Here is a 25,712-nt window from a genome sequence, read left to right as displayed (position 1 = left end):
GTTTGAAAAAACTGGTAGGAAATAAAGATAGGTAAGGTAGGAGCAAAATAAAAAAAAATGTTACCCCATTGGCTGCAATACCCCATCAATACGACACAACACATAATGATGACTATGAATCACTTTGATAGAATATAGCTTCATCCCTGAAGGAATTAGAGGAGCAAATTTGTAGGGGAAATCAGATAGGTGTGGAAATAATAGGATTGTAATAATATACTATTTTAAACTTCCCTAACATTGACTGGAATTTTACATGGGAGAAAATTTGTTTTGTGAGTCCAGTAAAGATTTCTTAAGCAATATGTAGTTTGCCCTGCAAGAAATGGGGCTACACTCAACCTCCTCCAAGAAAAAAAGCAGAAAAGTGACTGGTGTGTCAATAGGATGCTCTTTGAAACCAGTGATCATAATTCTACTAGTTTCAAGATAAATATGATAAACTAGACAATGGGGTGACCCGTTGGGGCACCTTTTGAGAGAAAGGTAGTGCAGTCTGATGTGATCAGAATGAACATTAAATTTTCAAGAATGCTATTGGTATTGCTTTGCTTGGAAATTGAAGATGAAAAACTCAACTTATTAAAGAAGAAAGACGTGCAGCAAGGCAAATACAGCTCCTCCTGGTTTAACAACGGACACTTCTGATGGCAACATTTCGAGTTTCCCTCTGATGTATCGGAGACTCGGCTGACAGCTCACCCCAATTCCCCGTTCCCCCGTAGAACCTCTATCAGTCGTCCCTTCTTACCGTCTAACCTGGGTTTCAACTCAGCCATATGAACTACAGCTCCCACAATGCACGTTGGGAGTGACAGACCAAATGCAGACGCAGTCTCTTTCCGCTGGTGGGGGCTGTAATGCACTGTTTGCATTAATTAGAGGTCACAGACAGACAGACAGAGCATGAAAGTTTTAGTAGTATATAGATGACAGAATTGATCCACAAGTTCGAAATTTGGGCAAGGCCAAATTTGACAGCATTACATAGGAACTTACAAAGGTTGATTGGGAATGTTGCTAGGATTGGAGGACTTGATTAATGAAGGATGAGATAAGGTGGGACCACTTCCCCCCACCCATCGCGAAGGTGGTATGGATACAGGTCCACACGTTATAATTGCCTGGCTTTTGGCTTGTACATATGAATGAATGCTTGGAAAGTATATCAGTTGAATGTTACAAGCAGTTCAGTTTACCAATAGTTCACAGAATAGAACCCTGTCGTAACTTGGGGACTGTTTATATACAAAATCATGAGGGACATAGGCAAGTTAAATAGCCATAATTATTTTCCCAGGGTAGGACAGTCTAAAAATAACAGTACATAGGCTTAATGTGAGAGGGGAAAGATTTAATGGAAATCTGAGAGACAACTTCCCATCCCCACAGAGATACTACACAACACTAGATCTTAGCCAAAAGGCTGAGAAGCGATAGTAGTGGCTGCTAGGTGCAACATACAAAATACATTTTTTACAGGTACATAGGGAAGATCTGAGGGATACTAGCCAAGCATAGGTAAATTGTATTAGAATAGGTAAGCATCTTAGTTGTCATGGAAAAGTTGGACTGATGGGACTGATTCCATGCTATATAACAATGAATCAAAGAATCATTAATTTTGTGCAAAAGACCTTCAGGTTATTTCCTAATGTAACTTCCAGTTAATTTGTCTTTCTCTCCCTTTACACCTCTAAAGACGATACACATATTATCAGCATATTCCATTCTGTGACAACTACACAGAGCTTTTGACAGCATTCAAGGGTTTATATTTCAAATAGACTCAATATTGAGAGGTCAGTAGTGTAGTGCAATGGATTCTCCAACTGTTGTTATGGAAATCGATTACCAGAAAGTCTAGATGTAATGACTCTTACAATGTGATAGACTTGACCTGAAGGCAACCAAAACACACATCATGCGAAATTCCAAAGGCCTTTGACTGTCCAAAGACTCATATTCACAGATTCATACAGCTGCTTGAATTTGATGGGGTGCAACATTTAGTAATGACGGAAAACCTATGCGATTATTAGTGCATAAGCAGATTGACACGCAAGTTTTTCAACTTCTGCACCTGGTCTATGGTTAAAAAAAATTCATTTGCATTCTGCAATTTGCCACATCACTTTGAAATGCATACTTTTTTTGCAGGCCATCGGAAAGAATTTACATCTTCCAAAAAAAACACTGAGCAGTATTCTCCAGTGTCATAGTGGAAATGTAGCAATCATTTTTGATATAGCAAAGTCCCACAAACAATTACAAGATGGTCGAATTCAGTAACACATGCAGTTAAATTTTGGGGTACAACACAGGAGATGTTAACCTACCTTTTTTTAAAACATGGGTTATTTTGTGTCTAGCCAACAAATCAGATGGGAAATCAAATTTAATCCCTTCCATCAGCATAACATCCCTCTGTACCATAGTGAAGTGTCATTCTAGAGGTCTGTGCTCAGTGCTCAGGACTGGGATTTGAATGCAGAACAGAAACAACAGGTTGCTAAGCTATATCTGATGAGCTGTATTTCAGGACTATATCTCAAAGGCTCTGTCCAGCTGTAAACCAATTTCTATTACTTGAACCTCATTGTGATACAAGATAGCTTGCAACACTACAATCAATCAAAACCGGTGTGGTTTTCAAAATAGAAAATGGATAAATCCCCAGGTCTTGATCAAGGACATTCTGGGAGGTCAGTGAAGGAAAACTGCTGGAAGCCTGGCAGAAATGCTTGTATTATTATTAACCATGAGTGAGATACAGAAAGATTAGTAGGTAGCTAATGGCCTGCAATGAAATTATAACTTACTCATTTTTTATGTAGTGTTTTCCACGACACTGAAGATATGCAAACAGAACCCAGATAAGTTATTGTATTTTGTAAAACAAAGAATTCTTACCCTGACACCAGTCCCATTATCCTGAATCTGAATCATCTTCAATCCACCATCCTTTAAAACAACTTGAATATTTGTAGATTTGGCATCCAAACTGTTAACAAAAAACATTATCCTATTATCACAGCAAATCGGTTCAAGCAAAGTCTTCTACATTATCAGAAACTGCCCAGCACATTAATTTGGATCATTGCATTTCAATCTGTAAACCATCACACATACAGAACAATTTTAAAAAAATGTGTATTTGGGGAACTTGTGGACCTGGGAAAAGATTAAATTTATTGTCAATCTGCAAGTGTTCATGAAAAAGTAGTAGTGATACACGAGGAGATCTGCAGATGCTGGAAATTCAAACAATGCACACAAAATGCTGCTGGAACACAGCAGGCCAGGCAGCACCTATAAGGAGAAGCACTGTCGACGTTTCAGGCCGAGACCCTTCGTCAGGACTAACTGAAAGGAGAGATACTAAGAGATTTGAAAGTAGTGGGGGGAGGGGGAAAAGCGAAATGATAGAAGACCGGAGGGGGTGGGATGAAGCTAAGAGCTGGAAAGGTGATTGGCGAAAGTGATACAGAGCTGGAGAAGGGAAAGGATCATGGGACGGGAGGCCTCAGGAGAAAGAAAGGGGGGGGGGGGGAGCACCAGAGGGAGATGGAGAACAGGCAGGGTGATGGGCAGAGAGAGAGAGAAAAAAAACTAAATATGACAGGGATGGGCTAAGAAGGGGAGGAGGGGCATTAACGGAAGTTAGAGAAGTCAATGTTCATGCCATCAGGTTGGAGGCTACCCAGCCGGTATATAAGGTGTTGTTCCTCCAACCTGAGTTTGGATTCATTTTGACAATAGAGGAGGCCATGGATAGACATATCAGAATGGGAATGGGATGTGGAATTAAAATGTGTGGCCACTGGGAGATCCTGCTTTTTCTGGCGGACCGAGCGTAGGCGTTCAGCGAAATGGTCTGCCAGTCAGCATCGGGTCTCCCCAATATATAAAAGTCCACACCGGGAGCACTGGACGCAGTATACCACACCAGCCGACTCACAGGTGAAGTGTCGCCTCACCTAGAAGGACTGTCTGGGGCACTGAATGGTGGTGAGGGAGGAAGTGTAAGGGCAGGTGTAGCACTTGTACCAGGAGGGAGATCGGTGGGAAGGGATGGGGGGGGGGGGGGATGAGTAGACAAGGGAGTCGCGTAGGGAGCGATCCCTGTGGAAAGCAGAAAGGGAAAGATGTGCTTGGTAGTGGGATCCCATTGGAGGTGGCGGAAGTTACGGAGAATTATACGTTGGACCTGGAGGCTGGTGGGGTGGTAGGTGAGGACAAGGGGAACCTTATCCTGAGTGGGGTGGCGGGCGGATGGGGTGAGGGCAGATGTGCGGGAAATGGGAGAGATGCGTTTGAGAGCAGAGTTGATGGTGGAAGAAGGGAAGCCCCTTTGTTTAAAAAAGGAAGACATCTCCTTCGTCCTGGAATGAAAAGCCTCATCCTGAGAGCAGATGCGGTGGAGACGGAGGAATTGTGAGAAGGGGATAGCATTTTTGCAAGAGACAGGGTGGAAAGAGGAATAGTCCAGGTAGCTGTGAGACTCTGTAGTCTTAGAGTAGATAAGCTGTCTCCAGAGATGGAGACAGAAAGGTCAAGAAAGGGGAGGGAGGTGTCGGAAATGGACCAGGTAAATTTAAGGGCAGGGTGAAAGTTGGAGGCAAAGTTAATGAAGTCGACGAGTTCAGCATGCGTGCAGGAGGCAGCGCCAATGCAGTCGTTGATGTAGCGGAGGAAAAGAGGGGGACGGATACCCATATAGGCTTGGAACATGGACTGTTCCACAAAGCCAACAAAAATGCAGGCATAACTGGGACCCATGCGGGTGCCCATGGCTACACCCTTGGTTTGGAGGAAGTGGGAGGAGCCAAAGGAGAAATTATTGAGAGTAAGAACTAATTCCGCTAGACGGAGGAGAGTGGTGGTAGAGGGGAATTGGTTAGGTCTGGAATCCAAAAAGAAGCGAAGAGCTTTGAGACCGTTCAGGTGGGGGATGGAGGTATATAGGGACTGGACGTCCATTATGAAAATAAGGCGGTGGAGGCCAGAGAACTTAAAATCATTGAAAAAATTTAAAGCGTGAGAAGTGTTCGAGCATAGGTGGGAAGAGATTGAACAAGGGGGGGATAAGACAGTGTCAAGGTATGCAGAAATGAGTTTGGTGGGGCAGGAGCAAGCTGAGACAATGGGTCTACCTGGACAGGCAGGTTTATGGATCTTGGGTAGGAGGTAGAAACGGGAAGTGCAGGGTGTGGGAACTATGAGTTTGGTGGCAGTGGATGGGAGATCCCCAGAGCTGATAAGGTTGGTGATGGTATAGGAGCTAATGGCCTGGTGCTCCTTAGTGGGGTCATGATCAATGGGTAAATAAGAGGAGGTATCAGAGAGTTGTCGCTGTGCCTTGGTCAGGTAGAGGTCAGTATGCCAGACAACAGCAGCTCCCCCCTTATCAGCTGGTTTTATAGTGAGGTTGGGATAGGTGCAGAGGGAGTGGAGAGCAGAGCGTTCGGAAGGAGTTAGGTTGGAATTGGAACAGAGTGTGATGAAGTCGAGACAGTTGATGTCCCGTCAGCAATTAGCAATAAAGAGATCCAGAGCAGGCAGAAGACCAGAGCAGGGTAGTAGTGATAGATCAGTTCTGAAAGGCTGCAGAGTATGCAGTTAACAAAGTGTACAGCCTAGCACCAGTTACAAGTATTTGACTTGCACACACCAGCACCAATAAATGAGCTCTCCTAATGTTACTACATTGAAATAAATAAGTTTGTTCCTGCAAACAAAATCAGTTTCCTCTCACCACTTTTATTGTTACTTCTTATCAGTCTTGTGATTTTGATGTCACTCATTACAATCCTTCCATAATGATATTTTTTGTGTATTTTACGGGCATAAAGCCACAACACATTGGAGCATAATTAGGCCATTCGGCCCATTGACTCTGCTCCACCATTCCATCATGACTGATTTAATATCCCTCTCAACCTCACTGTCTTCTCCCCATAACCTTTGATGCTCTGACTAAACAAGAACCTAATCAACCTCCGCTTTAGATATACCTAATGACTTGACCTCCACAGCCATCTGCGGCAATAAATACCAGATTCACTACCCATCGCCTAAAGAAATTCTTCCTCATCTCTATTCTAAATGGATAGCCCTTTATTCGGAGGCTGTGAACCTAGACTCCCCCACTCTTGGAAACATCCTCTCCATATCCACTGTACCTGGATCTTTCAATATTCAAAAGCTTTCAGTGAGATCCCACCTATTCTTCTAAACTCCAGCAAGTGCAGGCTAAGAGCAATCAAATGCATTTCTTACATTAACCCTTTCATTCCCCAGAGACATTCTTATGACCCTCCTCCAGACCCTCTCCAAAGCCAGTACATCTTTTTCTAGATTAGGGGCTCAAGTGCGGTCTGACCAATGCTCTACACAGTCTTACAACTTATGGACAAAAATCGATTTGCATCAAAAAGGACATGTTACCAGTGAATGGGTTTTAGTAGGAAATTGCATAAAGTCACAGCACAGATACAGGTCCTTTGACCCAGTCCATGCCGAATATGTTGTCCACCCTGATAGGCCGAATTTCCTCCTTATCCTTCCAAGCCTCAACCCTCCATGTACCTATGGCAAGTACTTCTTAAATTATACCATTGTATATGCTCCCTCTAGCAGCTCATTCCACATTCTGCTTAAAAAAGTTGCCCCTCACATCCCTTTCAATTCCCTCCATACTCACCCTAAGGAAGCCCTTTAGTGCTCCCTTGGAAAAAGATTGCAACTATCCACTTTACCTAGGCCCATAATTTTAAACATTTTTTATATAAAGTGGCTCCACATTCTCCTACATTCCAAGGAATAAGGATTTCTACCTACAACTCAGACCCTGTAGTCCGGGCAATATCATGAATTTTCTTTGCACTTTTCCTGTTTAACCATGCCTTTCCTATAAGAGCGACCAAAGTTGTGCAAAGTACGACTGCAACTTCATCAATGCCTGTACAACTGCAACATAATGTCCAATTATGATACTTAATGTCTTAACTAAAGGCCAGCGTACTATTTTCCTCACTACCTTCTACATGTGACACTGCTTTCAATAGACTGTGCTGTTCCGTTACACTCCCTAGTGCCCTACTATACAGTCTGATGATAATTTGACTATTACCTTACACTTAACTGTATTAAAACCCATCTGCTGCTTCTTGAACCACTCCCCTATCTGAACACAATCCCCTGCAATCTCTGATAAGCTTCTTCACTATCACTATACTTCCTAATTTCATATAATCAAACTTACCAACCTGTCTTCAATCATATGCAAATAATTAATATAAATAACAATTGCAAAACTGATCTCTGTGGCACATGTCGCAGGCTTCCACTGAGGAACAACCTTTAACCATCCCCTTCTCCTTCCTACCTCCGAGCCCATTTTGAACCCATCTAAGTAGGTCTCCCTTGAATCAATGGGACCTAACTTTCCAAACCACCCTACTATGGAAAGCCTTGTCAAAGGCCTTGCTAAAATCTAGATAGACAACATACACTGCCCGACTCTCATTTACCTTTCTAGTTACCTCTTCAAAACAACTTCAAAAGATTCTTCAAACAAAACCCTCCCATGGACAAACTAAATGCTGATTCCTTCTAATCAGTCAGATCCTGCCCTCAGAATTCCTTCCACTAACTGGCACCGGCTGATGTAAGTCTGATGGCCCTGTAGTATCTTGGCTTGTCTTTACCATCCTTCTTAAACAACAGAACAGCTCTAGCCAAGTTCTAGTCTGTGGGAACTTCACCAGTAACTAATAATGAAGCAAATAGCTCAGTGAGGGCCTGCACAATTTTTCCTCTAGCCTTCCACAAAGTCCAAGGAGACATTTGGTCAGGACATTTTATCTGCAACACAAGACTGCAAAGACCTCGTTCCTGGTAATACCAAAGTCCTCCAAAATATCTCCACTTGTTTTCCTTACATCTTGAGCATGGGAGTTTGTGTTTGATGAATCTCCCCAGTAAAAACAGAGCCCAAGTTTTTTTTTTACCCATTTCCTGTGAGTGGAGACATAAGCAGCCCTTCTGATCTCCAAAGAGGACTTAGTCTTTCCCTAGCCAGCATTTTAATTTAGCTATAAAACCTCTTACATTTTTCTTAACCTTGCCTGTCAGATTTTATGTCCGGTCTTTGCCCTCCGGATTTCCCCAACGGTATTCTTAACCTTTTTTTAAAAAATAATCATTTACCCTTTTTATATACAAGCTTCCATTTTTCTTGACCAGGGCATCAGTATCCCTCTTCAACCAAGGTTCCCTAAATCCCTGCAAACGGAAGAAGTGCTACACCTGCCCTCACACTTCTTCCCTCACCACCATCCTAGGCCCCAGACAGTCCTTTCAGGTGAGGCACTACTTCACCTGCGAGTCAACTGGGGTGATATACTGTATTCGGTGCTCCCGATGTGGCCATTTATACATTGGGGAGACCCGTCGCAGACTGGGAGACCATTTCACTGAACACCGGCGCTCAGTCCTCCAGCAGTGGCGGGATCTCCCTGTGGCCACACACTTCAATTCCACAGACCACTTCCACTCTGATATGTCTGTCCATGGCCTCCTCTACCATCAAGATGAGGCCACACGCAAGATGGAGCAATACCTTATCTCCTGCCTAGGTAGCCTCCTACCTGCTGGCATGAACATTCAATACCCCTGCAACCCCCCTTACCCCATCCCTATCTATAATTTTAGTCTGGTTCTCTTTCTCTCTCTTTTCCCCCCTCACTATAATCTCCCCCCAGCCCTACCTTTCTTTCTCTTTTATTTCCCATAATTCTCCCCCTTCCCCCAGCCTATCACTTCCCAGCTCTCTACTTCATCCCTTCCCCCACTTCTTATTCCCCCCTCGACCATCCCATGTTACTTCACTCCTGTTGAAGGTTTAGCCCGAAACATCGTCACTGCCTCTTCCCATAGATGCTATCTGGCCTGCTGAGTTCTGCCAGCATTTTGTGTTTTTATTTATTTCCACCATCTGCAGATTCACTCGTGTTCCCTAAACTTGCCAGGTTTACCCTTCACCCTTACAGGAAGGTGCAGCTCTTGGACTCTTAATATCTTTCTCTCATAACCTTCCCACATGCCATTTGCTTCTTGCCCTTTAAAGGCTCTTGCAAACAACTCTGGCTTCATCCTGCTCAAATCCCCCCAGAATTAGCTCTGCTCCATTTTATGATCCTAATTCTGTCCTATCCTTTTCCATCACCATCATTAACTGTTGGAAGTACTGTCGCAAGATCCAGAGTGTTCCTTGACTCCCAATTCAGTTGCCAGACCAGCTTTGTTCCATGAGAAGGTTCAGTCTTGCACTATTCCAGATAGGGCCCTCAAATCTATTGACTCAGGAAACTTTACGGTGCATATTTCACAAATTCCATCCACCTTGGCCATTAAAACTCTGGGTCATCCAGCAATACTGGGGGAAATTAAAATCTCCCACTAATACAACACTGTTATTCTTACAACTATGAGGAATTTCACTTCACACCTGCTCAAGGTCCAATTGATTATGACACGGTCAATATACTGCAGCATAGCGGCTAACACAATGTTTTACAGTAAAAGCAACAGGCTTCAATTCCCTCGGCTGCCCGTAAGGAGTTTGTATGACTTGAGTGCTCTGGCTTCCCCCACAATTCAACGTCCTACCGGTTGGTCGATTAAGTGATCATTGTAAATAGTCCCGTGGTTAGGGTACTGTATTTCGAAGGAGGGGACTATTAAGATAAGAAAATAAAATTAAAGGAGCGATGCAAACGGACTGACCCGTTACACCCCCCCCCCCCCCAACACACACAACATAGATTCTCTTACGAATTCTGTCCAGCCCACCTGTTCTCTAGCATTTCTTTAATGGCATTAGCAGGCCGCTGAATCACCTCGCCAGCAGCAATCCTGTTCACCACCACGTCTTCCAACCTACGGATCACTCCAGGAACAGCCATGACGCGGTCACTCCACCGCGGGGGAAAAGACCCCAAACCCAAACAAACGTTAGCCCGCCGCCACCGAAATGTTGGCGCATCGACACTCACGTGGCCCAGCACCGCCGTCACGTGACCGGCTCAGCGCCTGTCGCTCCGAAAGGAAATCCCGCCTATCGCGCGAGCGGCAGCAAATGGTGTCAGTCGGTTGGCTGGAGCCGCTCGCGATGGGATCCCTGGCTGTCAGTCATTTCCAAATGGAAAGTGCGAGCGTAACTGGTTGGCGCGAGGTCACAGCCTCCCCCCCACTCCCCCCCCCCCCCCCGCCCCGTACGGCTGTTTGGAGGTGTAACCCCGGGGAAAAACTGCTCTCCGAAGCTTGGTTCCGCATGTGCAAGAGGATGACGGTGGCCAAGCTGACTTGGAGGTTTTGTCTACAGTTATGAACAGTGGATACGGTAACAGAAAAGTCCTGTGATTATTCATCCCCATTAGTATGTTCTAAAGCACAGTTCTGTGCTTGGAAAGATATTTGCATACATAATACACCATGTTGCAAACTGAAAGGCCAAAGGGAAACAAAACAAAAACGCATGAGATGCGGATGCTGGAAACCTTGAGCAACACACACAAAATACTGGAGGAACTCACCAAGTCAGACAATATTTAGGGAGAGTCTCGGCCCGAAAAGTCGCTTGTTTATTCCCCTTCCATAGATGCCAGCTGACTTGCTGAGTTCCTCCAGCAGTTTGTGTGTGAGAGAAACAAAACAAAATATTCTGTATTTTAAAATCCGATGGTAGTCTTTGGGGGAAATGTAGTCATCACAACTTAGAATTTGGACTAAAATGTCAATTTTAGCTTTATAACAGCGAAGGTATAAAACATTGTGTTATGAAACGCGTGTAACTTTTTTTACATGGTTTATCGAAACGTTGCTATTAACAGAGGATGGCATTTGAGAATTGCTTGAGTTGATATACTATTCGTATAAGTTCACATTGTGTTACAGTTCTGATTGGTTCTGTTGAACTGGCGGCTGCTTCGAGCCTCGCACTGCAAAGTTATTTACTCAGAGGTGTTTCCTCAGTTGGCTGCAGAAGCTGACGCTGGCGCTCTTCAAAACAAACCTGACGGAGTTGTTAAATCCACGTGGTCAGTGTTTGCTGGGAAGCGGCTGATCTTGAATCTGGTGGTGTGAGGCTTCAGGTTTCTGTACCTCCCGCCCAGTGCTAGCTGTGAGAAGATGCCATAACCTGGAAGGTGGCCCGGGATCTTTGATGATGGATGATGCCTCCTTGAAGCTGTGGCCCCTGTAGACACTACGCATGCGGAGGTGGTTGTGCTTGTGTTGTACTGGGCAGATTTCTCTCTGCAGCTTCTTGTATTCCTGTGCATTCGCAATGCCATAGCAAGCAGTGATGTAACTAGTCAGGATACTTGTAGAAGTTTGTTAGGGTGAATCATCATAACGACCTCAGAAAGTAAATACTGCATCTATGTACTGGGCCCAGGAGAGTTCATCCCATATATTAATACCCAGCAATTTGAACCTGACTGTAGACTGCACCCACTGTTGATCCCCCAGTGAGAACTGGTGCATGTTCCTTTCCTTCCCCTTTCTGAAGCTGTTTTAATTTTATTTATAGATGCAGCACTGAACGGATCCTTGTGGCCCATTGAAGCTCACCACCCAGCAATCCCAACCTAATCACAGGATAATTTACAATGATCAATTAATCTACTACAAGGTGCATCTTTGGACTGTGGGATTTCCAGAACACCCAGAGAAACCCATATGCTCACATGAAGGACATAGAAGCTTCTTACTAACAGTGCTGGAGTTGTAATAGCCTTAATGGCTACGCTACTGTGGCAAAACTCACCACTAACAAAAACAATAAGGCTTTCTTAGAAGAAGGGTCTCAGCCTGAAACATCAACTGTTTGTTCATTTCCATAGATGCTGCCTGACCTGCTGAGTTCCTCCAGCATTTTGTGTCTGTTGCTTTGGATTTCCAGCATCTGCTGACATTTAAGGTTTTCTATATTTTGAAAATATTAACACATTGAGCTATAGTCCAATAGAACTTACGTCTGGGATTTATTGTGAAAAACCACGAGATGGCAGATGAATTAAATGTGTATTTTGCATCAGGCTTCAATATATAGCTTCAAGTCAGGAACTGGAAGGGTAGAAATTACAATCAACCAGGGAAGTAACACTGAGGAAATGCTCTGGAAGTGGTGTAGAGAAGAGGACTTGATTGAGACACAGTATCTGTACAGCATGAATACTTTTCCTCTTGCAGGAAAATGTATAACCAAGGGCTCACTACTTTTATATAAAAGGTTGGCTATTTAAAACAGAGAAGTGATATTTTCTTGTAGGATGTTAGTCTTCAGCTATACTAATATGTTTGTTCAAGACGTACAAAAAAGCTGGATGAACTCAGCAGGTCGGGCAGCATCCATTGAAAGAAGCAGTCAACGTTTCCGGTCGAGACCTGCTGAGTTCATCCAGCTTGTTTGTACCTGTTGATTTGACCACAGCATCAGCAGTACACTTTGTGTTTACCACTATGTTTGTTTATTCTTTTGACTGCATTGGTATCCATTGCCCTCTTCACACAGAGGGACTCGCTGTGAGTTTACAAAGGAAGAGTACAAAGCTACTTCTTCACTATGGCCTTTCATTAACTTTCTTTATCTACAGTGGTTTATTCCTTTGGCCATCTTACTTTCGTTGCCAAGCATGCAATCCATCTACAAAATGCACTGCAGTTATTTGCCTCTGCCTCTCTTGTCACCCTATGCATGTTCTGGTTCAGAATTCTGCACTCAGTTGTAGTTGCCCCATTATAGGGAGGGGTGCAGAAGAGTTTAGCTGGATGTTAAAGGAGAACTTGAACAAACTTGGGTTGTTTTCTCTAGCCGAAGGGAGGCATGATAGAAGTTTAAAAGATTATGAGAGCCTTTCATCTGCATTTAAGGTGAGAGGGGTTGAATTCAAAGGAGATTTTAATAAAATATTTTGTGCCTGGAATGCGCTGCTGGGGGTGGTATGATAAAGGTATTCAAGAGGGTCTGTGGTAGCGGGGTCTCTGGCGCCGTGAGGCCGTTTCTCGACTGTAGTGCGTCCCGAATATTTTGCTCCCAATCTCGCGAAGCAACCGCGCATTTTGCCGGAAACCTGCGTTTGATTGAGAAGATGGTTTTATTAGGAGCAGACGTGACGAACTGCTTCCCCTGCGGTGGCAGGAATGTGAAACCTCGGTAGTTCTAGCGATAGTTGGGTTCAGGGCACTGGAGGACAAATTGATTGTTTTGAGCTGCGCACGAATCGAAAGTTACACGTGTAGTTCTTTCCCTCGGAAGAGTTTTAAGTTTTGTTTTCCCGGCGATGACGTATTGCAGCCAGCTATTGCGACGGCTCCGATGAAGGGTGGACCGTGAGACAGTGGTCGAGGGATTAATCGGGCACGAAACTCGGATGGGGTGCGGAGGTAGTTGTCGCACTGTTGTCTCTCCTCCCCCACCCCCAGCTCACCTCTCGCAGTTCCTATCGACTCCAACTTGTTGACACTTTGCAAGTTTCACCCCGCAGCCTCTGTGTCCTATTCGCCTCCGTTCTTGCATTGCTTCTGTTACCTTGGCTGCTTCAGAAGGCATCCTAGGTGTAGAAGACTTTACCAGCTTCAGCTTTGTTCGTTTGGCCACACGATTGAATCTGTTGTCTCGTGAATATCCTGGAATTAGTACGTAGGATCTGTGGTTTAGTATCTTACGTCTGAATCCTAATTTAATAAGTTCTTTCGAATGTTTTCGTATTTCTGGTTGGTAACACTAACTTTTTTTTATTGCTGATCGTTTAGCAAATAAATCCTCAATGCAGGGAAGAAGACCAGGAGATTGAAACAGACAGAACAGCACATTAATAGACCTGAAAAAGACTCCAGTGCTGAACCCTTAAGGGCTTCTGCACCCAGGCCAGAAGACCAGTGTGAAGGTAATGGATTATTATTTTGTGTGTAGGTAATTAAATAAAACATTTAATGATGTTGTCTCCATACCTAATTGTGATGGTGCTCATTGTCCTACAGTAATTTGCAGTGATGAGGCGATTGGTAGAACTGTGGCATAATAGGTTTCCACTACAAAAACAGTAAGTTGGGTCAGTCAGAATATGTGGAGACAAATTGTACAGGTCAATGTTTCCAACTGAGACTTCGTTTGTTTCTTTTGTCTCCATAGATGCTGATTGGCTCACTGACTTCCTCCAACTTCTTGTTTTTGTTTTGTATTCCAGGACCTGTACTTCCTTTTGCCTTGGTGTAAAGTACTGGGGGAGAAAATACAGATAGTGAGTATTCTGATTTGAGTAGTAAAAGGAAGACAAGTAGAATGATAGATTTGAAATCCTGTAGTATGTTTTTAATGGGTATATTGTTCATGGCAAGGGTGAAGGTTGTATTTAAGGAGGTTTTGATACTCAAGGGTTATTTCTTGAATAATGATTATTCATGTGTTAGCTTAAAAATATATATTCTTCTAATCTGATTCTGGAATCTCAATGTGCTCATTAGCTGCTATTGGCTTTATTATTACCAGATCCCTGCACTTTTTGTTTGTCAAGCTGAAGTATCTTTTAAACCCCTTGTCCTGATTCTGAAAAAAAAATCTTTTGGATTCCTTGCACATTTTTGTTTAACTTTAAATAGGCTACTATTTTCAGGGTTAAGATTAATAGAAAATGAGTGGGTTTAATTTTTGAGATTGTCTCAACTGTCAATATTATTGAGGTAGTGGGAAATTTAAATATTTTTTTATCACACAACAAGAGCTGTCAGAGACTTTTCATCGTGCATCTATGTTTTTTTAAAAGTAAGCATTGTATTGAATAAATATTCAAAATACAGTGTATTCCAGTTAATTAGGCTGTCGGTTAATTGGGGCAGCCACTTATTTGGGACAAATGTTAAACTAATCAAGGAAAATAGTGTGGAATTTCTTCATTTATTTGCTGCTTAATAGGACAGGAGACTCACTGAACAATTTCTAATGTGTCAGTTGTGTGTAGTTATGCTGTGCTTGGAGTAAACAGTTTTTAAATAGCGTCAGTTATGTGTTTATGTCAAAAAGCAGTGATTTTTGTCATTTATAGTTGGTGATAAATAAGCGGTAAGACAATTTGGTAATGTTTTGCTCACTGTGGTTTCAAGCATTCAGGCTTGGAAATGTCAGAAACAACCAGAAGTGAAAATGAAACTATTTCACTATTTCAACATGTTAGGAACTACAAAGAATTTGAAAGTAGCAACAATCACCTTGAATGTTGCCTTGGCTTTCTACCAGACACTCAACTCTTGGCTGTGGCTTCGATTAGCTGTTTGCATGTGACAGAGGTCACACGCCGGTAACACCATTTTGACAGGTGGGATAAACCAGACGAGGATTGCTGGTGGGTTTCATTACCCGGTGAGATAGGTTAATCACAGCCTGGTATGGAAGCACTGATGCCCTTGAATGGGGAAAGTCTACAAAAAGTGGTGCATGTGCCTAGTCCATCACGGGTGAAGCCCTCACCACCAGTCGCAGAAAAACAGCACCCACTATCCAGGCCATACTCTCTTCTCGCTGCTTCCATCAGGAAGAAAGTACTGGAGCTTCAGGATCTGCTTTACCAGGTTCAGGAGCAGTTATTGCCCCTCAACCATCTTGAACCGGAGGGGATAACTTCACTCGCCCCATCACTGAACTGTTTTCACAACCTCATGTTCTCCATATTTATTGCTTATTTATTTACTATTATTTATTTATTTTCTTTTTGTGTTTGTGCAGATTGATTGATTGCTTGCCTGACCTGTTGGGGTGGTCTTTCATTGATTCTATTGTTTCTTGTATTTACTGTGAATGCCCACAAGAAAATGAATCTCAGGGTCATATGTGGTGACTATATATACTTTGATCATAAATTTACTTGAACTTTGAACATTTGAGTTAGGGACACGCTGTCCAAGTGTGCAATTTTAACTCCAGTGGACTGGGCAAGTGAAATCTACGGTAAGATCCAACGGTTTTGAGATGCTCTGTGACAAGGCATGTTTATCCACTGCAATCAGGGAAGTCCCCAGTTACCACTGGACCCAGACTCCCGAGGTTTAGAGAGTAGAACTGCCACGGTGCAATGCCTTTTTAAATACATTTTAAAAACCTCCCACGTAGGTTTCCTGTCATTGTCGGATATGACAGATTTTCACGAGTAGTGGCGTCCTAATTTGTTCTGTATTTCATTTAAATGCATAGCTCATTACACCGCTAAATAGCAGTTTGTCTTTTCATACGTTTTTAACTATCTCCATGAAACATCAGCTAATTGGGGAAGCTACTTACTTAGTCGAAAATACACTGTTCCCGATGTTCCCAATTAATTGGAATCCACTGTACTGAAGTGACATTCTGTAAAAAAAAAAGTCTGTGCTTAAAATTTATTTTTAAAGCAATTGTTTTCCAGTTCTAACGAAGTGTTTCTGATCTTGACAATTAACTCTGTTTCTCTTGGTGCAGATGTTTGTCAGTTCCGCTAAGTATTTCTAGCATTTTCTGTACTTTCAGGCTATGGTTTCAGTAGTTAAAGATCTCCCTATAACCATATCAAGTTTCCATAATCTTTCTTACGTTTTGACCATATATGTTGGTTTCTTGGTAACTTGCACAATCTTCCCATTACAATTTCAGCACATGTAATGTATGTGACACTGTAGGGGTCTTTGTATGTTGAAAAGAGCACTTGCTCTATGAAATATGACATTGCAAAGTACAAGCTGATGTTTTTTTCAAGTCATTTCTTAGTGTGCCAGGAGATCCACTGAGTTTAACAGGAAATAAGGATGCTTTCAGGGACAGACCAAGTACAGGATTTTTAACAAGTGATTGCTTAATCACCTCTGTAACTATGAGGGTATTCGAAACCAAATATTATCTTGGAGGTCATGGGAGTGAACTTATTCAATTGAATAATAACCAGGAAGTCCACCTTCATTTTCAAAATTCTGGTTTCATGATTATTGTAATTCCAATATTCATTTTGAAATCAATGTTTGAAATTACCAATGTAAATTTGCCATGGTAATTATAATTTCTCTTCAGTGGCAGGCCACTTTCCATGGTTGGAAGAACAATATTTGTTGGTCACGTTTGCTCTTTCGTACAGTGTGAATTGTGTGACTGCTGAATAGAATATTGCCATTTTATTGCCTGGAATTGGTATCTATTTCACACTCAACTCTGCCCTCTGTCTTTGGCTTTCTATATTCTTCAGAAAAAGGTCAGTGTAATCTTGAGAATGAACTGGACGTGTTATTGTTTTCCAGACTCGGTGTTGAGTTCAGCAATTTCAGATACACAGCATTTCTATTGTTATAACCAGCACTCACAGTGTCACTCTGCTTTTCATTTTTGTGTATTGCTACTCACTGAAGTCTTTAAAACACTTTCACTCGATTTCTTTACCCTTTTTGTCTTAGATTTTCTCGTGCCCTCCACACCTTTTTGTTCTCCTAGCTATTTGTGGCCTTTATATGAAGTCAAGCTTGAAATGAGTCAATCATCCTGCAGTCCTCTTCCATGTACAGAATGGACAAAGAAAACATCGTTCAGTACTTTCCCCAAGGTATCATTTGATTAGCTTGGGACAGATATATTGGGAAATGCCAGGAGTTAAAATAGAATAGTGCAGCACTAGACACATCATTGGGCCCATGATTTTGTGCCAATTTTGATACAAAGCCAGGTGAGCAAAGCATTTACAGGAAAATAAATAACAATCTGCTAAAAATGATACATAAAGGCTGACAGACAAGCAATGTGTAAAAGAAGAAAAGGCAGAGTCACATCTGAAAGGTATTATAAGAATACCAATAACAGAATCAGAGTTGAGTTTGTTGTTATATGCTCAGGTGAAAAGAAAAGCTGGTGCAGGAGTAGGACCCCTTGTGGTCTTCTGCTGTAGCCCATCCACTTCAAGGTCTGACACGCACTGAGAGATGCTCTTCTGCACACCATTATTGTAACACATGGTTATTTGAGTTACTGTCACATTCCTATCAACTGAACCTGTCTGGCTATCCTCTGATCCCTCTCATTAACAAGGCGTCTTCGCCCACTGAACTGCTGGTCATTGGATTTTTTTTTGTTTGTTGTTGTAGTTTGCACCATTCTCTGTAAACTGTTGTGCATGGAAAATCCCAGAAGATCAGCAGTTTCGGAGAGATTCAAATCGTCTGGCATCAACAATCATTTCACAGTCGAAGTCACTTAGATCACATTTCTTCCCCATTCTGATGTTGAATTTGAACAACAACTGAACCTCTTGACCATCTCTGAATGCTTTTATGCAGTGAGTTGCTGCTACATGATTTTCTGATTAGATACTTGTTTTAGATTAGATTAGATTATGAGGACACTCAGTCCTCCTTTATTATTATTTAGTAATGCATGCAATGTTGAAATGATACAATGTTGCTCCAGTATGATATTACATAAACACAAGACAGACCAAGACTAACTGACAAAAACCACATAATTATAACATACAGTTACAACAGTGCAAAGCAATACCGTAATTTGATAAGAGCAGACCATGGGCACGGTAAAAAAAAGTCTCAAAGTCCCTGATAGCCCATCATTTCACGCAGACGGCAGAAGGAAGAAAAACTCTTCCTGCCATGAACCTCCAACGCGGCAAAACTTGCCGATGCAGCCTCTGGAAGCACCCGACCACAGCCAACTCTGAGTCCGTCCGAAAACTTCGAGCCTCCGACCAGCCCTCCGGCACCGAGCACCATCTCTGCCGAGTGCTTCGACCCCGGCCCCAGCAGCCGAGCAACAGGCAAAGCCGGGGATTCGGGGCCTTACTCCCGGAGATTTTTCAATCACACAGTAGTAACGGCAGCGAAACAGGCATGTCAGAAATTTCACCAGACGTTCCTCCGTGCTTCTCACGTCCGTCTCCATCAAATCAGGATTGTACACGGCCCCTACTTACAGATAATAGATATTAATTCCTGGAGTGGCCGCTGCGCCCTGCCGTCGCGCTGCCATCTTCTCACAAAAGCTAATGCACCTAAAAAAGTAGCCACCGACTGTATATGGTTAAAGCAGTAAATAAATCCCAGTGTAAAGATCTGTTGTCTGTTTGTGGACCTATGGATGAGCTGTGAAATGCATACTTGTCTGTATTGTGGTGGAGAAGTTCATGGAAGGTAGGGTATTCTGGGATGAGAACAGTGTCCTGAAGCAAATAAACGTTACAAAAATGTAGTTGATGACAGTCTTAAAATGGATAGGGCTGGATAAATCCCTGTGGTCTGACTAAGTGTATCACAGGACATTTTAGGAAGGTAGAGAATAAACTGCTCGGGCCCTAGAAGAGATATTATGATTATGTTTGTTCTGTTAGCCATAGGAGATGTACTGGACTTTAGCTGTTACAGTTCATTCTACACTCTTATTGTTCTGTATGTGCAATATGCAGGACACGCTTTTCACTATATCTTGATACATGTGATGATAATAAACCAATTACAGTTACCAAAATGTTGGAGGAAGGCTAATATTGTGCTTGTGTTTAAGAAAGGCAGCAAGAACAAGCTAGAGAACTACAGGTCGTAAGCCTGACATCAGTGGTGGGAAAGTTACTGGAGGGGATTCTGCAAAATAGGATCCCTTGGTGTTTAATAAGGCAACGACTGATATGGGATAGTTTGCATGTCTGTGTGTATGACACTGGGTCTTACAAATTTGACTGTCACAATTCCCTGCATGCTGTCATGGTGATGTTTACTGGTAATGAACCAAGCTGCATTTGAAATACATATTCATGAGCATCACTGGAAACGCACAACTCCAGCTACGTGTCCATGGTGTTGTAGAGGATAGGTCTGGCTCCATTGCCAGGCAAAATCCTATTACCCAGATGTAGCCACACTACCTGTTCTTCATGGAAGAGTTCTTTCACGCAAACGTCTATCCATCAGTAGTGGGCAGCAAGGAATGGGTTCTGGTAGGGTGGATCCCTGAGCAAATTGTTCAAGCCATTTGGCAGAATATCTCATTGCCAAACTCATCAACAAGCACAAAGACCTCGCTTGGCTGACATTGAGAGGGGTTCTCACAGTCAGATATTTCCCGTATAGATGATGTTGTCCCCTATGCACGCTGCCCTCAAACAGCTGAGGTGGAGAAGAGACAGTCAGCTAAGAGGGTGTGGAGACAGATGCAAAAGTCCGTGTCCAGTTCATCCCCAGCACCGATGTAACAGAGGACTCTTTCCCCAGCACCGATGTAACAGAGGACTCTTTCCCCAGTACCGATGTAGCAGAGGACTCTTTCCCCAGCACCGATGTAGCAGAGGACTCTTCCCCCAGCAACTATGTTACGGAGGACTTGCTCATCCCTGCACTATCTGCAGCGCTGTGTTCAGAAAAGAAAGCTCATTCCAGTTTGTAAGACATGTTGAGAGGGTGCAGAAGTGGTTTTACCAGGATGCTGCCTGGATTAGAGGGTATGTGCTATAAAGGTGAGATTGGAGAAATGTGGAATGGCGGAGGTGGAGGGAGAACTGATAGCGATTTAAAATATTATGAATAACATAAATAGCTTGTATTTCTTCTAGGGTCAAAGTGCCTAATACAAGATGGCATTCATTTGGAGTGTGAGTAGCAAGTTTAAAGCAGTGGCATAGTAGCGTAGCAGTCAGTGCAATGCTTTACAGTGCCAGCGATCTCTGATTGGGGTTCAATTCCTACCGTTATTTGTAAGGAATTAGTATGTTCTCCTTGTGACCCCATCAGTTTCCTTTGGATGCTCCGATTTCCTCCCATATTCCAAAGATGTACAAGTTAGTTTTAGTAAGTTGTCAGCATGCGACATTGGTACTGGAAGCATAGTGACACTTGTGGGCTGCCCCTGCACACCTTTGGACTGTGGTTGTCATTGACGCTTATAGTGCATTTCACTGTATGATTTGATGTGAAGTGAGGGTCTCCGTTGGTCAGAGTTGACCATGATATTGCGTCCTAGCTGTCTAGATGAGCAAGCCTGGGTAGTATGATAGGGAAAGCAAACTGTTGCCCATGTACAAGCTCCCCCTCTCCACGCATCTGATGAACCCAAAGGAGCGGCAGAGACGGGTACAGTTTGGTACCAGCAGTGTCGTAGGAGTTGCCATTCAGCATTGAACTTAATGTTGGACTGCCTTTTATGGACTCCAGCTCCGGACTTCTCTGGGTTTACTCCCAAAGTCTTCTCCATGAGCGGATATAGTGCAAGGCAGCGGAGAGCTGAAATCAGAGTTTTCCTTCTAGGCGATGTGCTAACCACGGCTGGTGAGCCCTGTGTGCCCAAAGTGACTGGTTTTAAGATGCCATTAACCCCCTTTTGCCCCTTCTCATGTCAGTAGAAATGGTTCTGCTGGGCTTAGTAGGTAACCACACATGAAGGCCAGGATCTGGACTGGTTGTCAGAGGCTATTTGAGGTGCCCGCCGTTGGGAGCATTTAATAAGTAGTGGGAGCTTGACCCTGTTACCACCCCCTCTTATAACAACTTTAAGAAACCTTTGATGTACATGGGACAAATAATCTTTAATCTTCAAAGGAGATGTGCAGGGCAAGTTTTTAACATGGAGTACAGTGAGTGCCTGGTAGTAGAGGCAAATATGATAGAGGAGATCTTCTTAGACAGGCACATGAATGTGCCAAGCATGGAGGCATATGGATCTTGTGTTGGCAGAAATGAGTAGTTTAGTTTGGCATTTAATTACGAGTTTAATTAGTTCGGCACAACAACATAGGTTGAAAGGACTGTACCTATGCTGCATTGTTCTATGTTTTATGTTCTATGAATCCACTGTGCTTTTTAAACAAAGGAGCTATATACTAGCTATTCACCAAACCTCTGGGACCTCGACTAAGGCTAAAGAGAATACACCAGTTCCCATTTGTGGGTCAGCGGTGGAGGGAGTAAGTTGTTTCAAATTCTTGGGCATTAACATCTTAGATGTTCTGGGCCCTGCCTGTGATATTATTGCAAATTTTTCACTTACACCAAACTTCTGCACGTTAGGATGAACTATACTTAACTTAATTTGACTTGACTCTGTCAAGGCCTCAGCAATCTCTTCTCTTGCTTCCCTCAATAATCTGAGAGAGGTTCTATCGTGCTTGGAGACTTTTCCACCTTGGAACATAAAACAGTACAGCACAGGACAGGCCCGTTAGCCCATGATGATATTCAGAACTAACTGAGCTAATGACATCTAATCCTTCAGACCCACATAAGGTCCATATCTCTCCATACCCTGCATATTCATATGTCTATTTAGCAGTCTCTTAAATGCTTCTATCCACCTCCAGCACTATCCCTGGCAGCACATTCCAGGTACCCATCACGCTCTGTGTACAGTAAAAGAAAAACAAAAGTGTGTCCCACACATCTCCTTTGAATTTTCTCTCTCTCACCTTAAATGCATCCCCTTGAGTATTACCTCTTTTGAATTTGGAAAAGAGATACTGGCTATCTTCTACCGTAATTCAAGAAACTTCTTTCAGGTTTCCTACTTAGCTTGGGCTGCTCCAGAGAAACAGCCCGTATAGCATGGGCTCTCTAATCCAGGCAGCATCCTGGTAAACAGGAGAATATCTGCCGATGCTGGAAATCCAAGCAACACACACACAATACTGGAGGAACTCAGCAGGCCAGGCAGCATCTATGGGGAAAAAGTAAAGTCGACGTTTCGGGCTGTAGGGTTTCAGCCTGAAACATTGACTGTACTTTCTTTCCATAGATGCTGCCTGGCCTGCTGAGTTCCTCCAGCATTTTGTGAGCATCCTGGTAAACCACGTCTGCATTCTTTCCAAAATTTTCATATTCTTCCTATAATGGGGTGACCAGAATTGAATGGAGTATTCTAGACGTGACCTAACCAGGGTGGTACAGTAGTGCAGTAGTGTAGCAATTAGCATGATGCTATTACAACTTGGCATGTCAGAGTTCAGAGTTCAATCCCGGCATCATCTGGAAGGAGTCTCTTAATATCCTCTGCGTGGAACGTGTGGGTTTTTTCCAGGTTCTCCAGTTCTTCCTACGGTCCAAAGATTAATTGGTCCTCGTAAATTGTCCCTTATTAGGTTAGGGTTAAATCAGGGTTGTCGGGGGGTGTGGGCAGTGCGGCTTGAAGGACCTGTTCTGCAGTGTGTCTTTACATAGATAGATACGTATGTATATGCAGTTTTGGATAGCTGTAGCATAACTTTCTGACTCTGTCCCCACTATGAAGACCAGCATGTCATGTGTTTTTACCACCCTGTTGACTTTCAGGGAGCTACAGATGTGGACCCCAAGATCCCTCTGTACATGAAAACTGTTAGGACTGGCTCCTGCCATTTAAGAAAGCATGGCAGCATAGCGGTTAGTATGATCTTAATACAGCAGTGGTGACTTGGGTTCAAATCTGCCACTGTCTGTGAAAGTTTAAAAGTTCTCCTTGTGTTTCCTCTGGGTGCTCTGGTTTACTCCCTTGGATTAGTAGGTGTGATTGGGCAAGAGGGCCTTTTACCATACTGTCTCTAAATAAAATAAAGTGTGGTGTTTTGACTCTTGAAGAGGCTTAATATTCTATTAGAGCCTCAATGCCACCATCACCTTGATATCAATATACCCTAGAGTGTCAGCATACCTCTCCCTGTCCTCTTCCTTGGTAAGTACAGATGGAAAGTACTTGTTTTGTACCAAGCCTGCTTCCTCCAACTCCAGCGTAAATTGTCTGATTTATTCCCGAGCGATTCTTCTGAACTACCCTCTTGTTTCTAATGTTTGTGTAAAATGCTTTGGGATTTTCCCTAATCCAACATGTAAAGGACGTTTCATGACCCCTTGTAGCCCTCCTGATTTCACAAGTTCTTTTGTTAAGATCTATGTCTTATGTTTACTTTCCTAAACCTTACATACGCTTCATTGTTTAAACTAAATTTGCAACCTCTCTTGGTATGCAAGATTTCTAAACTTAAACAATAATGGAACAGGGAGAACGTACAGACTCCTTATAGATGATGGTGTGAATTGAGCCCCGTTCAGTTGCACTGTGAAGCATTATGCTAACTCTATGCTACTATACCACCCACATGCTATATGTTGTGACGTTCTGAGGTGGTTCGTGATTGACAGCCCGACCCTGCATTTCTAATGACCAGTACTGTTTATTGTTCTTGTGTTAAAGTGCTGTTGTGGGATTATGATAGGGAGCTCCAGTTCATTTATTGTTGCATTTTAGCTTGGGTTATACAGTTATTTGCCTGTGTATTTATGGGTCATCCTGACTGTAAGTGTGTGAGACTGGTTGTGTTCACTCTGCGGGTCATGGTGCCCAGTCTGTTTTGAGTTTATCACAATAAAACGGTTCCTCGTCTGTTATTATGGACCAAATACTCGCCACATTGGTGTCAGGAGTGAGATGCGAAATTGAGACGAGATTGAAGAGCTACAATGCTGAATAGACTGCCTTAACACCCGGGGAATATGATGCAGGACCAAGCAGTATGCCTGCCCCCACACCCCGGGCAGGGCTCGTAAAGACGAGACCCAGCGGGAAGACCTGGGAACCGAGCATTGCGCCTTCCCAGGGAGCCCTGAAGGAGCGAGTGTACCCAGGCTCCCCAACCCGGGGACAGAGCGGAGCGCATCACTCACCTCCGTAGCCGTAGCCATGGGAGGATGGGCACCATGGCAGATGCCGCCGGAGCAAGAGGAAGAGAAAGGGTCTGGACGATTTGCACCTCGGTGCACCCTGAAGCTCCCCAGATACAACGGTACCAGCCGCCTGGAGCCTTGTCAAACTTGCCGCATGACACATCAGGTGGAGCCCCACCGAGACAGCGATGCACCTTGCCACGGCACTGGAACGAGATGCCCTGCGGGCCCTCCTCGACCTAACGCCAGCTGAGCTGTGTGACGACAGGGCCCTCATAGTGGCACTGGAGTGGCGTTTCGAGCAGAGGCCGTTGGCGGAAGCAATGAGGGAAGAACTGGGCAGCAGACGGTGCCGTATGGGAGGAAGCCTGGGGGCATTAGCAGCTGATCCCCGCCACTGTGCTCGGCATGGCCACCCCCAGTTCCCTCCCACGGCTCAGGGACAGCTTTCCCCCCACACCTTTGTAAAGGCGCTGACACCGGAGCGCCTTCGACAGCATGTTCGCCTGACGTCGCCATCATCGCTGGACGAGGCGGAGAGGGCAGGAGCAAATTTAGCCCCCAGGGTGTTTCAGTGTTACCCTGCACACAGCGAGCCCGGGCTTGTGTCACCGAGGGTGAGAAGGAGCCCATGAGACAGGCCCGACCCCGCTGCGGGCCACAAAACAAGCTCTGCTACCGGTGCGATGAGGCAGGTCATTTGGCCCGGGACTACCCTCGACCGGCACCACGCCACAGCCCAGCGCAGCCATCGGGAATCGTCGAGCGGGCAGCATTGTCCGAGTCCTCCAGCAGAACCCTTACATTGTCGCCCCTCCGGGCGGTCCGTTTGGGTGAAGAGCGAGGCTTACACGTGGACTGCGTGGTGGAGAGAATCAGATGCTGTGCGTTGGTGAACACGGGGTCAACCATCTCTACCATCACTACCATCCGTCCCAGTGTTCTCCCCAATACAGATCAGCCATCCCCACCTGGGTGGACAATGATAGCGGTCCGGTTGGCTACGGTCACCGGTG

The 25,712-nt window shown here is 43.9% G+C and overlaps 2 protein-coding genes across 11 annotated transcripts in view; one reads left to right on the top strand and one right to left on the bottom strand.

Moving 5' to 3' along the window:
• mlh1 (mutL homolog 1, colon cancer, nonpolyposis type 2 (E. coli)) overlaps positions 1-10,080 on the bottom strand; it is a 102,906-nt gene extending 92,826 nt beyond the window's left edge. The window contains exons 1-2 of the mRNA XM_073052169.1: positions 9,859-10,080; positions 2,914-3,004 (exon numbers count right to left, since the gene is read on the bottom strand). Coding sequence (XP_072908270.1) covers positions 2,914-3,004; positions 9,859-9,971 — 204 coding nt within the window. The 5' untranslated portion in view covers positions 9,972-10,080. The remainder of the gene's footprint in view (positions 1-2,913; positions 3,005-9,858) is intronic.
• Positions 10,081-10,285: 205 nt separating this feature from the next.
• Positions 10,286-25,712, top strand: part of LOC140730967 (TPR and ankyrin repeat-containing protein 1-like) — a 141,821-nt gene continuing 126,394 nt past the window's right edge. For 2 of the 10 annotated variants that reach the window (XM_073052150.1, XM_073052110.1), the window contains exons 1-3: positions 13,280-13,707; positions 13,825-13,958; positions 14,259-14,312. Coding sequence is in view for 1 of the 10 variants with exons in the window: in XM_073052092.1 (XP_072908193.1) it covers positions 18,343-18,347 (5 nt within the window). In the remaining 9 variants the exon portion in view is untranslated. Of the gene's footprint in view, positions 10,409-11,599; positions 11,702-11,754; positions 11,990-13,279; positions 13,708-13,824; positions 13,959-14,258; positions 14,313-18,053; positions 18,348-25,712 lie in introns of those variants that run through there. The other 8 variants (XM_073052151.1, XM_073052101.1, XM_073052136.1 and 5 more) reach the window with 7 other exon arrangements.

This window comes from Hemitrygon akajei, chromosome 1 (assembly GCF_048418815.1).
Source record: "Hemitrygon akajei chromosome 1, sHemAka1.3, whole genome shotgun sequence".
Taxonomy (NCBI): domain Eukaryota; kingdom Metazoa; phylum Chordata; class Chondrichthyes; order Myliobatiformes; family Dasyatidae; genus Hemitrygon; species Hemitrygon akajei.
This window is presented reverse-complemented; position numbering and strand designations above follow the sequence as displayed.